This window comes from Bos indicus x Bos taurus, chromosome 13, assembly GCF_003369695.1.
Source record: "Bos indicus x Bos taurus breed Angus x Brahman F1 hybrid chromosome 13, Bos_hybrid_MaternalHap_v2.0, whole genome shotgun sequence".
NCBI lineage: Eukaryota > Metazoa > Chordata > Mammalia > Artiodactyla > Bovidae > Bos > Bos indicus x Bos taurus.
Genome location: NC_040088.1, coordinates 16,147,709 through 16,162,658, shown reverse-complemented (window position 1 = coordinate 16,162,658; position 14,950 = coordinate 16,147,709). Strand labels below are relative to the sequence as shown.

The following is a 14,950-nucleotide window of genomic DNA, read 5'->3' as shown; positions in this document are numbered from 1 at the left end:
ACTAGCCCTCTCTTAGGAGTCTCAGCTAATCATAAAGTGGGCTCTGACCTGATTTCCTCTTTTCTCCAGCTGGATCCTGAACCTCTTCCATGAAAGAATTGAAAACAATGTCAAAAACATCTTGGAACAAAAGGTAAACAAAAGGATGAGCAGATTTGTAGTTAACACGCAGATCATCGGCATGTACACGTTTGGTGTGTAGACACAGTCTTGGCTCTTAAATATGTTGTCATTGGAATTTGCTTAGCAAAAGCTTCTTCATTCATGATGTAAAGGAAAATGTCAAGGCTTTCCCAGATTTGTATAACCACACATGCTAAATTGGCATTTGGAACTGATAGAGTGATATCTTTGTTATAAATAATGTTAGATATGGAGAAGTGACTTTAAATCCTTTCCTCACACCATATACAAAAATCAACTCCAGGTGGTCTAAGGATTTATTTTTTTATTTTTTATTTTTATTTTTTGGTCTAAGGATTTATTTATTTATTTATTTATTTATTTACTTATTTATTTATTTATTTATTTTTGGTCTAAGGATTTAAATGCCAAAATAAATCTAAGAGTTTCAGGGAGAAAACCTAGGATATCTTTCTTATCTCAAATAGAGGAAAATATTTCTCAAATAATGTTCCCTATCCTGATCCGATAAAATGCACCACATTGAAAACAGCAGTGAGGTCAGCCCTTGGTATCTCTCACCTCTACAAAAAGCCTTGGTCTTAGAGGCAAAGAGGTACCTCTTCCATTTCCCCTCTGTGTATCTTCGGGCAAATTGAGGGACCCCCCTGGAGTCTCAGTTTCCTCATTGGTTAAATGGAGACAATAACCCCTATTTTGAAGGGAGCTCTGAGGATTTGATTAGATAGAGGTACACTGGGTGTGTTCAGAGGACTCACGTTATTACTGTTCCAGAGTCATTTCCCAACTGGGTTTCACCTCCTTCAACAGTGAGGACTGTTGAGCGCATGAACTCTGTAAGCAGATACTTTGGGTTTAAATCCCAGCTCTGCCACTTTGCTGGCTGTGATGCCTTGGTTAACTGGCCTAACTTCTCTGGACCTTAGGATTTTTATCTATAAAATAGAAATAGGGCTTCCCTGGTGGGCCGGTGATTAAGATTCCCCACTTCCACTGCAGGGGGCGGGGCTGCAGGTTCCTTCCCTAATTGGGGAAGTTCTGCATGCCGTGAGGTGCAGCCAAAAAAATAATAGAAAGAATCGTAGCACCTACCTTGGAGGGCTATTGTGAGGACCATACGACATCATAGCTACAGGCACTGACCAGTGCCTAGTACAGAAGAGCAGCTAGGTAAAGGGGGCAAGCTTAAAAAAGGGGGAGGGCAAGCTTATTTTCATAGACATGTATGCTTCTGTAGCCCTGTGCAGCATGTTGAGGCCAGAGGCAAGGGTGGTCTCTGCCCTACCAACACAGGAAACATGGGCCAGAAAAATCCGGGAGCCATGTGTCCAGTGGGAAGCGGGGCAGGTGTCAGAGAGGCTAAGCACAAGAACAGTTTTCAAGGATGCAGTCACTGACCGGCCTCCATGGGGCTGTGAGTGCAAAGCCCCAGGTGGCTCTGCAGAGAGAGGGGCTGGGGGTGGATGGATGCAGGCCTGGAAGGGCTGGCTGCCCGGGTACGCTGCCCGTACCCTCTGCTTCAGGAGAAGCCAGGCCAGGTGCACCAGACACAGGCTGACTTGGAGTTTGCATCAAACAGTGGTTCCCAAAGTGGGGACAGCTCCCCCATAATCATTTAAATTATGCAGAATGATAAAATGAACAAGGGATTCCCTATGCGGTCCCTTTTCTCTTTCATGTCAAAGGGGAAGTCTCCATTTAGGGCTAATATGTGCTGAACACTTTCCTTTAACAAAGAAGGGGCATTATCTTGTGGGCAGCTATATCTAGCCCACCTTGCAGAGTGGCTTTTCCCACTTTTTTCCCCAGGTATATCCTGTTTATGCCAAGGGTAACAGTTTCCCTTTGAAAACAGTGGTAGTTTTCTGTATTTTTTATTAAACGTCTATAGTTTTTAGGGGCTTCCCTGGTGGTTCAGACAGTAAAGAATCTGTCTGCAGTGCAGGAGACCGGGGTTTGATCCCTAGATCAGGAAGATCCCCCAGAAAAGGAAATGGCAACCCACTCCAGTATTCTTGCCTGGAGAATTCCATGGACAGAGGAGCCTGGCGGGCTACAGTCCATGGGGTCACGAGTCTAACATGACTAAGTGACTATATAGTTTTTAAAAGGCCACTTGGAGAAGGAAATGGCAATCCACTCCAGTATTCTTGCCTGGAGAATCCCATGGATGGAGAAGCTTATTGGGCTACAGTCCAGCGGGTCGCAAAGAGTCGGACACGACTGAGCAACTTCACTTTCACTTTCACTATAAAAGAAATATTAATTACTTTAACAGGTAAGAAGGGAAAATTCATAGAAATAGTATAGATATGGCTAACGTTAGGAAGTGACAAGCTTCCAACTTCTGGTCTCTCCCATTCTTGACACGGAGGAGGAAACTGGGTGGCTGGCTGAGGAACGGAGTTCTCCTGGCTGTGCTTTGGGGCGCCCTCTGGTGGCCCTACTGAGTACTGCCTGCAGACCAGGCACGGAGCCCCTTCACAGATCCGCTAATCCCAGATGGCAAGGAATCCCAGTAGGAAGAGATGGCAAAGGAGCAGGAAGATGGGGCGGTGGAGCCTCTGATATAAGAGCTGCCTCCTGCACCTAGAAGCTTTTCTGTTTTGTCCCTCTGATCCCTCTGTCTCTTTTCTCTTTTCTAAAATATTTTTTGATGTGGACCACTTTTAAAATCTTTATTGAATGTGTTACAATATTGCCTTTTGTTTTATACTTTGGCTTTTTGACCAGGAGGCATGTGGGATCCTAGCTCCCCAACCACACCCTATACATTGGAAGGCGAAGTCTTAACCACTAGACCGCCAGGGAAGTTCCCCCCACCAACCTCTGCTGTCTAATAAATGCATACTGCACTTCTGGGCACTTAGCAACCAAGACATTGAATTGAAGACCATGGCAAGAGCAGACTTCAGGGAAGTGCTGACTTGACCACCATCTGCTTTTAATGAGGGTTCCAGAAAAGTCTAGGAACTTAAGCTGGGCAAACACAAATGGGCAGTGACCAAGTGTTGTGGTTGATGGAGGTCTTGTCTCCATTTTCACCATATTCTCCCTCCCCTCCACTCACCTGCCTACAGGGCGGGCATATGACCCACGGTTCCTGAAGTGGCAGTGAGGAAGTGGGCAGGGACATGGTCTGGGAGAGAGATGTGGAAGGACTCACGTGGCTGTCTCGTCCACTTCGGCAGATCTGCAAAATGGTCAAGGAGTCAGCAGCCTCCCGCCTGGAGCCCTATCTCCGCACTCTGCCAGGTTTGCAGCCTTCTTCTCTTCTCTGGGTGCTGTCAGGTGCCGTGGCACACAGTACCCCTGGAACCATCACCATCATCTCCCAAGAACCCTGGGAGAATTTTCCCCATCGAGTATTTCTCCATCCTACATGGTTGGACATATGAGGGTCTGCTGTCTGGAGACGGGGGCATAAGGTGATCGAGGGTGGGGACTCAGCAACCTGCTGGGTGCACCAGTGAACAAAGGATTACCAATACATGGGAGAATCACATGCTGACTCTGTACTGGCTGCTTGAACAAAACAGGGGTGCTCTGAGATTCCCATGCACCCCTGAGCCTTGCCCATCCGGCATCCAAAGGACCTTGTACAATCATACATCAGGTCAGATCCTCCCTTCTTCTTAAAGCCATCAAAGACTCCCCTGACTATCAGAATATCAACCCCGCAGTGGGTGATACAGCATCCCATGGGCAGGCCTGACTGCCAGCTTCATCTTGCTCTGGGCAACTTGGCTGCCACATGGGTCCCTGTGATTCCACTAATACACCATGTCCCATACTTCTACAAGATCTTTGCATGTGTCGTTCCCTTTGCCAGGAACATCCTTCCCCGAGTCCCCCCTTCTGCCTGCCCTGCCAACCAATTGACACCTATTCCTCCTTCAGATCTCGGCCCAAGCAAAACCTCCTCTGACTCTATATCCCCCGTTTCACCCCCTTTATATGGCTAGCATCATCCTGTGACTTTATGCTACCTAGAAGAGTTGTGACTTTATATCTATTTGCTCAAATACTTCTCTTTTTTTCCCTTCTGGATTGCCAGCTCCAGAAGAACAGAGACTTTGACTCTCCTACTAACCTGTTTCATCAGCCTCTTGCATTCATTGTGCCTGGTATATAGCAAGTACTCAATAAATATTGAATGAATGAGGCTATGAAGCACTCACTCTCTTTGTGACTGAAGTTACCATTGATCAGCACCAACCCCATTTTCACTCTCCAAAGACTATATGGGAAAAGAGCTCCATAGATTTGCACAATGCACAACTTGAACAACTGTGTTTGGCTCCCTTGTTCATAATACTGTCTCTTTCCTGCTCATAGTCACCTCAATGATTGACCAGATTGCCGGCATTGACTACCGTTTAGTAGGAGCTCCCCAGGTGACCTTCCAAGGCCTGGATACACCCTTCAAGGTAAGGGGCTGTAGAGAAAGGGCCTTGGAGCCGGGGACTGGCAGAAATCCAGTTCTCCCTCTCAGAGTTGGCTTCTCCTCTCCTCCAGACCATCTGCTTGTCAGTCCATGTCCCTGACCAGTGCCCACAGTGGGAAGATGTGATACACAGCACACATGGCAGAACAAAACCCAAGATGAGGTCTCTGAACCAGCATAGTAAATCTGTCTGGAAAAAAAAAAAAAAAAATCTGTCTGGAATCCAGAAGACCCTAGCACTTATGTGCTGAAGAATCTTGGGAGAATTACTTAACTTTTCTGAGCCTCCATGGAATTTGAATAATAATAGCCTATATCATAAAGTGACTACAGGGATTACGTGAGATGTGTATAATGTGCATAGCCAAGTGCCTGGCATGTAGTATGTGTATGGGTACAGTATTATTACTCCCTGCCTTACTCCCTTAGTAGACTGAAAAATGTCTCCCTTAGATGTCCGTGTCCCAGTCCTCAGAATCTGAACATTTTACTGTGTATGGCAAATGGGATTTTGAAATATACGGTAAAATGTTTAATTAAATGAAGGATCTTGAAATGACAAGATTATCCTGGATTAGTAGGCTAGCTGTGGCTCAGAGGTTAAAGCGTCTGCCTGCAATACAGGAGACCTGGGTTTGATCTGTGGGTCAGGAAGATCCCCTGGAGAAGGAAATGGCACCCCACTCCAGTATTCTTGCCTGGAGAATCCCATGGACGGAGGATCCTGGTGAGCTACAGTCCACCGGGTCACAGAGTCGGACACGACTGAGTGACTTCACTTCACTTTCACGTTGCTGTCATCATGTGCTGTGCTTAGTCACTCAGTCGAGTTCGACTCTTTGTGCCCCCAGGCTCCTCTGACTGTGGGGATTTCCAGGCAAGAGTGCCGGAGTGGGTTGCCATTTCCTTCTCCAGGGGATCTTCCCGACCCAGGGATCGAACCTGCGTCTCCTGCATTGCAGGCAGATGCTTTACCATCCGAGCCACCAGGGAAGCCCCTTATAAGGGGGTAGGTGATAAAGGACAGGAGGCAATGTGACAACAGAAACAAGAGCTTGGAACTAAAGGTCAGAGTGATGAAAGGGAGGGTCCAGAAGCTAAGGAATGCAGGTGGCCTCTACAGGGTAGAAAAGGAAGCAGATACACCCCAGAAGCCTCAAGAAGGCAGACTTGCCAACATCTTGAGTTTTAACTTCTAACCTCCAGAAACGTGAAGGACTACAGTCTCTGCTGTTTTAAACCACTAAGATTATGGTCATTTGTTACAGCAGCAGTAGGAAAAGAATACACTCTGTCTTCATTCTGGTCTTTCCCACAACCCTTGTTGAGACAGGTCCTGGAGTGTCACCCTTCTCCAGTTTTATTTATTTAACTAACACCTAACACTTACAGGGCTTCCCTGGTGGCTCAGACGGTAAAGTGTCTGCCTGCAATTTGGGAGACCTGGATTCGATCCCTAGGTTGGGAAGATCCCCTGGAGAAGGAAATGGCAACCCACTCCAGTAGTTTTGCCTGGAGAATCCCACGGACAGAGGAGCCTGGTAGGCTACAGTCCATGGGGCAAAGAGTTGGACACGACTGAGCAACTTCACACTTTCTTTACATGCTTTTTACTCTGAGTGTGCATGCTAAGTCGCTTCAGTCATGTCCGACTCTTCACAACGCTATGGACTGTAGTCCGCCAGGTTCCTCTGTCCATGGGATTTTCCAGGCAAGAATACTGGAATGAGTTCCCATGCCCACCTCCGGAGGATCTTCCGGAGCAAACCTATGTCTCCTGCCTCGGCAGGCAGATTCTTTACCACTAGCGCCACCTCGGGAAGCTCCTCTCACTATGAGCCAAGTGCTATTTTAAGTATTTGTACAAATGTTAGTGAAAGTGAAAGTGAAAAGTGAAAGTGAAGTCGCTCAGTCGTGTCTGACTCTTTGCGACCCCATGGACTGTAGCCCACCAGGCTCCTCCCTCCATGGGATTCTCCAGGCAAGAGTACTGGAGTGGGTTGCCATTTCCTTCTCCAGGGGATCTTACTGACCCAAGGATCGAACCCAGGTCTCCCGCATTCCAGGCAGACACTTTAACCTCTGAGCCACCAGGGAAGCCCATACAAATGTTAATGCACGTAAATTTCATACCGCCTCTATGAAGTAGAAACCATTAGCATCCCCACTTTTTAAATTTTTTTAATTAATGTTTTTGGCGGTGTTGGTCTTCGTTTCAGGACATGGGATCTTTGCTGCAGCGTGCGGGGTCTATCCCTGCAGCACACAGGCTCTCTAGTCAGAGCATGAGCACTCCAGAGCGCAGGCTCCGTAGTTATGGCGAATGGGCTTAGTTGCCCCCATGGCATGTGGGGTGTTCGTTCTCCAACCAGGGATCGAACCCTCATCCCTTGCATTGCAAGGCGGATTCCTCACCACTGGACCACCAGGGAAGTCCCACATCATCTCCATTTTTCAGGTGAGGGAGTTGAGGCACAAAGAAGTCGGAGACTTACCCAAGATCCCAGAGCAAGTAAGTGGCAGGCCAGGATCCAAAACCAAACAGTTAAGCTCCAGAGTCCATACTTTTCCCTGGGCAGTGCTCCCTCTCCTGCATCCTGGGCCTGGAAGAACACAGGACACAGCTCCCACCCAAAGAAAACAGTCTACAACAGGTGAATTTCAGGTAGCTGCTAGGGCCTTCATACTGTGGGGCCAGATGAATCTACCAAGACACCAGCCCTACAGTCTAGAGAGGAATCGCCAGCCCAGCCGCCTCCCGGGCCTGACATTTTCTCTGGTAGGAACCCTGGTGGCCACTGTGTCCTTCTGTCTGCAGGGTGAATTCTTCGGCAGAAACTGGAACTCCTCAGTCCCCTTCGATGCTCCACCCATCATGCTGCCCCAGAAACACGACCACATGATCTACTTTGCCGTCTCCGAATATGTCTTCAACACGGCCAGCAGGGTTTACCATCAGGCCGGGCAGATGAAATTCACCATCCAAAATAAGCATGTGAGTAGGGGAGGGAAGAGGCTGGGGGTCCCCGGAGAGAAAATCAGATGGGACAGTAGATCCACTGTGAGTGCTCTGGGGAGCCAGGAGAAGAATGTGGCATTTGGAGCCTCCCAAATAGGGGTCTGAATCCAGGCCGTGCCTCAGTTTCCCTCTTGTGCGTGTGAATCCCAAGTGTGCCTATTCCCCAGGGATTATATGAGATAGCCTGTAAGAACTTGGAGTCTGATGCATGTATGTATGTTAGCTATAGTAGCGGTATGATTTTTTTTTCAATTTTTATTTTTGGCTGCCCCGTGCGACATGCAGGATCTTAGGTCCCCGACCAGGAATCGAACCGGCACCCCCTGGATTTCGAACTTGAAGTTTTAACCACTGGACCGCCAGTGAAGTCTCGATAGTATTTTCAAAAAATAACACAGGCTCTTGTGTGTTGTATCAGGTACTCCAAGCAGCAGATGCCAAGACAACCTCAGACTTATAAGAGATTTATTAGGAAAACACCTGGGGAGATAACGGGCATTGGAGGATGGAGCAGGTGGGATGAGCCCTTGAAGTGAAGTCACTCAGTCGTGTCCGACTCTTTGCAACCCCATGGACTGTAGCCTACCAGGCTCCTCCGTCCATGGGATTTTCCAGGCAAGAGTACTGGAGTGGGTTGCCATTTCCTTCTCCAGAGGATCTTCCCAATCCGGGGATCGAACCTGGGTCTCCCACATTGTAGGCAGACACTTTACCATCTGAGCCACCTGAGATAGCTGTGAAGCAAAGGGAAGGCAGGCAGATGCAGCAGAAGCGCTGCTGTGTCTCTAAGTCTCAGCTAAGCCGAAGGGGAGCCACAGCACCAAGCTTGCTTATTAGAGGCGTGTGTATCAGGCGGGCGTCAGAGGAGTCTGGCTCCAAGGTGAAAGAAATCCTATGTGTGATCTTTCAGGTCTGCCTGTGGCAATTACATTAAGCTTTACCTGGCAGGTCTCACCCAGTCCAGACTTGGTTCATGGCCAGTGTTTGCTAGTTTCCAGAGGGAGGTACCCTTAAGGACTCAAGCCCGTGCCTCGCCTGTCAATCTGCATTCCTAGCCTTGATACGTCCCGTTCAGAGGCCTATTTGTGGATGGTGGGGTGGGGGGGGTGGGTGGGTAACTTCAGCTGAGATCCCTTCCTGGGGGCCTTGAAGACAGCTTTCTCCAGTTTGACTCAATAGTCAGTACTTTTTCTTTTTGGCCTCCTGGTCCTTCCCTGTCTCCTCCACCAGCTCCCACTGGGTCCACGATGGTATCCTATGTCCTGCCACAGGGAAAAGGGGGACACAGCGGGGCCAGTGCCCTTTCCTGTTTACTCTCTTGCTTCCTCTCTCACAGTAAGCAAATGAAGCCTTGATTGTGACTTTCAGTTTGACACATCTTAAGCAATCCCCTCGAATCCTGAAATCTGAGAAAATTCTCCAGTTCTACCACGTGGGCTGTGCCCAGTCAGGGGCTGGGAGCTGTCTGGGAGAGGGTGGTCCCAGCATGAATGGTGTGAGGCCTGAGTGTGAGGCAGGGAATGTGGGGGCCTGTCAACCAGCTACTTTGCTCACAGCTTATGCCTGTGAAGGGAGGTCTGAGCAGGGCACCCTCATAGCTCCCAGTCGAGCAGTGCACTTATCACCAGTGTGATAAGTGCTAAATGGAGTTGGACTGTAAAGAAGGCTGAGCGCCAAAGAACTGATGCTAGCGAAGACTCTCGAGAGTCCCTTGGACAGCAAGGAGATCAAACCAGTCAACCCTAAAGGAAATCAACCCTGAATATTCACTGGAAGGACTGATGCTGAAGCTGAAGCTCCAATAGTTGGCCACCTGATGCGAAGAGCTGACTCACTGGAAAAGACCCTGATGCTGGGAAAGATTGAGGGCAGGAGAAGAGGGCAACAGAGGATGAGATGGTTGGATAGCATCAGCAGCTTAATGGACATGAGTTTGAGCAAACTGCAGGAGATAGTGAAGGACAAGGAAGCCTGAAGTGCTGTAGTCCATGGAGTCCCAAAGAATCGGACAATTTAGTGACTGAACAACAACAATCAGTATCAGTTCAGCCGCTCAGTCATGTCCGATTCTTTGTGACCCCATGAACCACAGCACGCCAGGCCTCCCTGTCCATCACCAACTCCCAGCAGCCCAAATGAACAGTGGGAATCTTTCTTTTTAATATTTGATTACTTAGCTGCCCCAGATATCAGTTGCAGCATGCGGGATTTTTAGTTGTGGCATTTGGGGTCTAGTTCCCTGATCAGGAATCGTACTTGAGCCTCCTGTATTGGGAGCATAGAGTCTTAGCCTCTGGACCACCATGGAAGTCCCAAGGGTGAGGATCTTGAAGGGGGAAGAGATGGAGGAAGGTGTGCTGTCACAGGTATAGGCAGGGCTCGCCAAGCGGAAAGATGAACAAGTCCAAGGCATGGGTAGAGAATAGCACCATGAGAGACTTCTGGCTAGAAAAAGAGTTTGGGGTAGGAGAAAGCCATATCTGAAAGCACGTTAAATCCAGACTGTGGTGGTTACCAGCTCTTGTTGGCCCTTTAGGGGAGAATCCTGAGAAGTGATGAATAACAATCACAGACATTTATTAAGCCCTTCCTATGTTCCAGGCCCTGCACTTAGCTCTTTACCTTTAGAATATCTCGTTCAGTCCTCGCACACCCTGTACAAGTGCTATTATGATCATCCTGCTTTTTCAGATACAGAACCTAACGAAGTTTATCAACCATAAGTCAGCCAAAAACTGGCGGAAGCAGCATCTGAGGCCCCGCTGCCTGACCTCCAAGTCCACGCCTCTAACTACTCTGGCGTCCTGCTTCTCAAGTGGCTTCCTGCTTGGTGTGCTGCAGATTCCCTTGAACTTCCCAATCCAGCTGCATACCAGCTCATTCTGGGCCATTATTCCTCAGGTAAGACCTTAGGACAAGCCCATTGACATGGGCCAAATGTTGAGATTGTGTGTGGACATCTACGAGCTGTGCATAAACTTTCTCCAAACAAACAGCTTATTAACACAGTGGATAAAAGTAAGCTATTAAGTAAGTTATTAAGATTTTTTTTGCTTCAAAATTTCCATCATTCTCTGACTTCCGGAGGCATAAAGACACAGGATCCAGATTCAGATTGCCTGTGTTTGAATCTGGGATCTGCTGCTTCCTGTCTTGGGAACTCAATCTTGTTGGGCCTCAGTTTCTTCATCTATCAAATGGAACAACTCTAGTACCTGCCCCCACTAAGTTGCTGCTGGGTTGGTCGTCATCAAATGGGAGATAACACTCAGCCAGGACAAATATTCAGGATTCTTCCAGGGTGCAAATGGGACATATTGGGCAGGCTAATAACTGGGGTCTAGACCAACAATCACTATTTGTTTGCTGTTTATGTAGAGCAGAGCTGAAAAGTAGCAGGAGCAGAGTGGAGAAGAGTTCTCAGCCTCCCCTCTCTTGAGCCAGGCAATTCAGCTCTGGCCCCAAACTTGCATGCTAGTCAACACAGTGTAGGAGGCAGTACAGTGACCATCCACTGTTACTGGAGCTTGCCCATTGTGTATTTCTACCCATTCTGATACATTATCAAAGTGCTCTTTCCAACCATAAAGCCATCCACTGAAAAAGAGTTCTGAAAATATAATTGCCTACTAACAAATATTTTGAGAATATTCGCTAATTTTTTCTCTCATTATTTTGAGTGTCTTTTCTCCTAAATTGGATATTGTCACATGTATGAAATTTTTGGCCATTTTCATGGAATAATGTGAAACTACATTTTGTGTGCATATCCCCATTACTATTGAATTTTAACATGTATGCATTTATTTATAGCCATTTGTATTTCTTATCAACTAAATTGCTACATTAACCATTTGATATACTATATATATTTTTTAACTTAATATATTTATATATATACATGTAAAATTATATAAAATTCCCACCATCCTATGATTTTCCACTGCCAGTTTAGGGCCTTTGAAGACTTGAGTCTTGGGGGTTCTGCCCATCTGGCCTTCCCTAATACAGCTCAGGGTCCCTCTGTTTGTCTCGTACCCTCCCCTAGTATCTGCCCTATTTTTCCAGCTGGCCAGGTTGTATCCTAATATAGAACTAGAGCTTGAGACATCACCTGAATCAGCTCCATTCCTGACATTTACTCCCGGAAATGTGACGTTCATGCCAGTGATGGACATCCAGGCCTTCGTTCTGGATGAAGACTTGTGGCCCAAGTCTGCTGGCCGCAAGCCCCTCTTCCAAATCAGGGCGGTAAGTCTGAATCTGTCCAGGGCAATAAAAGGTCATGTTTGCTATGGGTAGAAGCCCCTCCCTTGGCTAAAGGACTGGGAGACTACACAGCTAAAGTAGCTGAAGGTTATTTATTTCTGGTGTGTTGTGAGTGGGTCTTGCACACTTGGTCTGAACAGCCAAGCTTCCTGATACAGCTAATCAAATCATAACATTGTCAGAGTTGCAAGAAACCTTAAAAGTCATTCACTCCAGCTGAGGTGGAAATTTTTAGCTTCCTCATTGTTACATTTACTTAAATTAAAAATTTATTTAATTTAAAGCGTTGTTGTTGCTGTTTAGTTGCTAAGTCATGTCAGACCCTCTGCAACCGCGTGGACTATAGCCCTCAGGTTCCCTTGTCCATGGAATTTTCTAGGCAAGAGTACTGGAGTAGGTTGCCATTTCCTACTCCAGAGGATCTGCCCAACCCAGGGATCAAATATTCGTCTCTTGTGTCTCCTGCATAAACCTATTTAAAATGTTATAAATAAAAATCATCAAATTACCTTTTTAAAGAAAGTATAAAATTTAAAGAACTTTTAAAATAGCAATATTGTCCAAATTCATTCACAGACTCAACACGATCCCTATCAAAATCCCCTCTAGTTTTTTTGCTTCCAATGAAGGGATTGCAGTTTCAATCCCTGATCAGGGAACTGAGATCTGAGAACTGTGTGGCAGTATGTGGGGCCCAAAAAAACAAATAAACAAAAAATAAAACCCTCCTTTCTTCACCCAAAGAACCAGAAAAACGAAGTCTAGTAAAATAGAAAACTTTCAGACAATAATTGTTTTACCATAGCTTCCTGGTGGCTCAGATGATGAAGAATCTGCCTGCACAGAGGGAGACCTGGGTTCAATCCCTGGGTCAGGAAGATCTCCTGGAGAAGGGAATGGCTACCCACCCAGAATCCTTGCCTGTAGAATTCCATGGACAGAGAAGCCTGGCGGGCTACAGTCCATGGGGTCCCAGAGTCGACATGGCTGAGTGACTAACATTTAACTTATTGCTAAGCTCCAGAGAGAAAAGAATAAGGGAACTAGAGAATAGAACAGTAGAAATCACCCAATCTGAACTACAGAGAAAAAACAGACCGAAGAAAAAAAATGAAAAGTGCCTCAGGAACAAAAGATCTAACATTCAGGCCATCAATCTCAGGAGAGGAGAAAGTGGGAGGGGCTGAAAAGTACTCAAAGAAATAATGGCTGAAAACTTCCCAGATTCAGCAAGAAACAGATAAAGCTGCAGATTCAAGATGCTGAGCACATTCCAAACTAGATAAACCCAAAGAAATCTATGCCAAGACATGTATTAATTAAATTTCCAAAAATTAGAGGTAAAGAAAAAGTCTTGAAAGCAGCAAGAGAAAAAAACCACCTTTTCCCTAAGGGAAAAACTTTTCCAATGGCAGCATGTTTTTCACCAGAAAACATGGGGGTCAAAAGAAAATGACGCCTTTTTTTTTTCCTTCATTTTCTCGGCCGAGTCACTCAGCATGCAGGATGTTAGTTACCAACCAGGGATCACACCTGCAGTGGAGGTGCAGAATCCTAACCACTGGACTGCCAGGGGAGTTCCAGATATGATATATGTCAAGTGCTGTCTTAGCTGGGGCTCCCACGACAAAGTATCATAGACTAGCTGACTTAAAAAATAGAAATTTATTTCTCATAGTTCTGGAGACTGGGAAATCCAAGATAAGGTCGGGAAGTGACACACATTGCTTTGGCCAGAACTCAGTCACAGGGCCATTCCTAACTGCAAAGGAAGCTAGGAAATGTAGTCCAGTGGGTTGTCTTACGAAACTTGAAGCCGACTCTGCCACAGACCCTTCCCTGTTCATCTTCAATAGTTCTTGGCCACTGTTCAAACTGATAATTACCTTGTCTATGCCTAAGCAGCATTGGCACCCCACTCCAGTACTCTTGCCTGGTAAATCCCATGGACAGAGGAGCCTGGTAGGCTGCAGTCCATGGGGTGGCTAAGAGTCGGACACGACTGAGCAACTTCACTTTCACTTTTCACTTTCATGCATTGGAGAAGGAAATGGCAACCCACTCCACTATTCTTGCCTGGAGAATCCCAGGGACGGCGGAGCCTGGTGGGCTGCCGTCTATGGGGTCGCACAGAGTCGGACACAACTGAAGTGACTTAGCAGTAGCAGTAGCATGCCTAAGCAGCAGCCAGCCTTCTGTCCTTTGGTAGGGACACAAACAGTGCTCCGTTTTTCCTACCACAAGCTTCTGGGATATCAATCAGGTTTCAAAGTGGAGATGTTCGGTGATGTTGCCACAAACATTCATTCAGGTGTTGCAGGTAAGATCTTACCTCCTGGAAAGAGGAAATGGACTCAGGTAGAACAGCTAACCATCATAGATAGGACAGGCTTGATGGAGCCTCCAGATACGGTCACCTGGTTCAACCCCACATCTGTAACAGGTCAACCTTAATCATTAAACATAGATGTTAATTACTGGTGTCTTTAAATGTCCCTAGGGCTTGGGGACTCTGAACTTTTGGTGGCCTGCTTACAGATGGACAGTCTCCCCATTCACATGCTCTGTGTCTTTAGTCTGGGCTTATTTCCCCCTTCCTGATGCTTCCATGAAGATGGAGATGTCTGAAACCTCAGCTCACCTCTCTTTAAAGTCATCTGTGGAGCCACCAGCCTCCTGCCTCCTCATAATCCTTAGGCAGCTGCTTTTCACTCATATGTCCCACATCTAGTTGTGGTATCTATTTCTGGAGATTTGTCTCTCGCTCTTGGACCCAGTAGCATGTCTTCATGGGCCGAGAATCTGGATCATCCTCTTTTGCTTCTCTAGAGTACCAACATCTCCATCACCATCAATGTGAACTCCAGCAGGATCACTGGTTCATTGACCACAGGGAGGTAAGAGGCCATGGGTTGGGGAAGAGAAGGGGATGAATAGGCACTTGTCCTAGCAGTGTCCTCTGTTCAGAGCCTTCACCTGTGCCCCACATTTCATCCACTCTATGCTCTGCTCCCTGCTGAGGTACACGTGCAATGGGTTCCCTAGAAGGAATTCCTGGTCTCAGGGTTAGA

General features: G+C 46.9%; 1 protein-coding gene across 1 annotated transcript in view; it reads left to right on the top strand.

The window, feature by feature from the left end:
* Nucleotides 1–14,950, top strand: part of LOC113903037 (lipopolysaccharide-binding protein-like) — a 28,099-nt gene that overhangs the window by 7,926 nt on the left and 5,223 nt on the right. Inside the window, exons 5-11 of the mRNA XM_027558563.1 lie at nt 70–133; nt 3,336–3,399; nt 4,483–4,574; nt 7,410–7,586; nt 10,302–10,511; nt 11,679–11,861; nt 14,709–14,776. Coding sequence (XP_027414364.1) covers nt 70–133; nt 3,336–3,399; nt 4,483–4,574; nt 7,410–7,586; nt 10,302–10,511; nt 11,679–11,861; nt 14,709–14,776 — 858 coding nt within the window. The remainder of the gene's footprint in view (nt 1–69; nt 134–3,335; nt 3,400–4,482; nt 4,575–7,409; nt 7,587–10,301; nt 10,512–11,678; nt 11,862–14,708; nt 14,777–14,950) is intronic.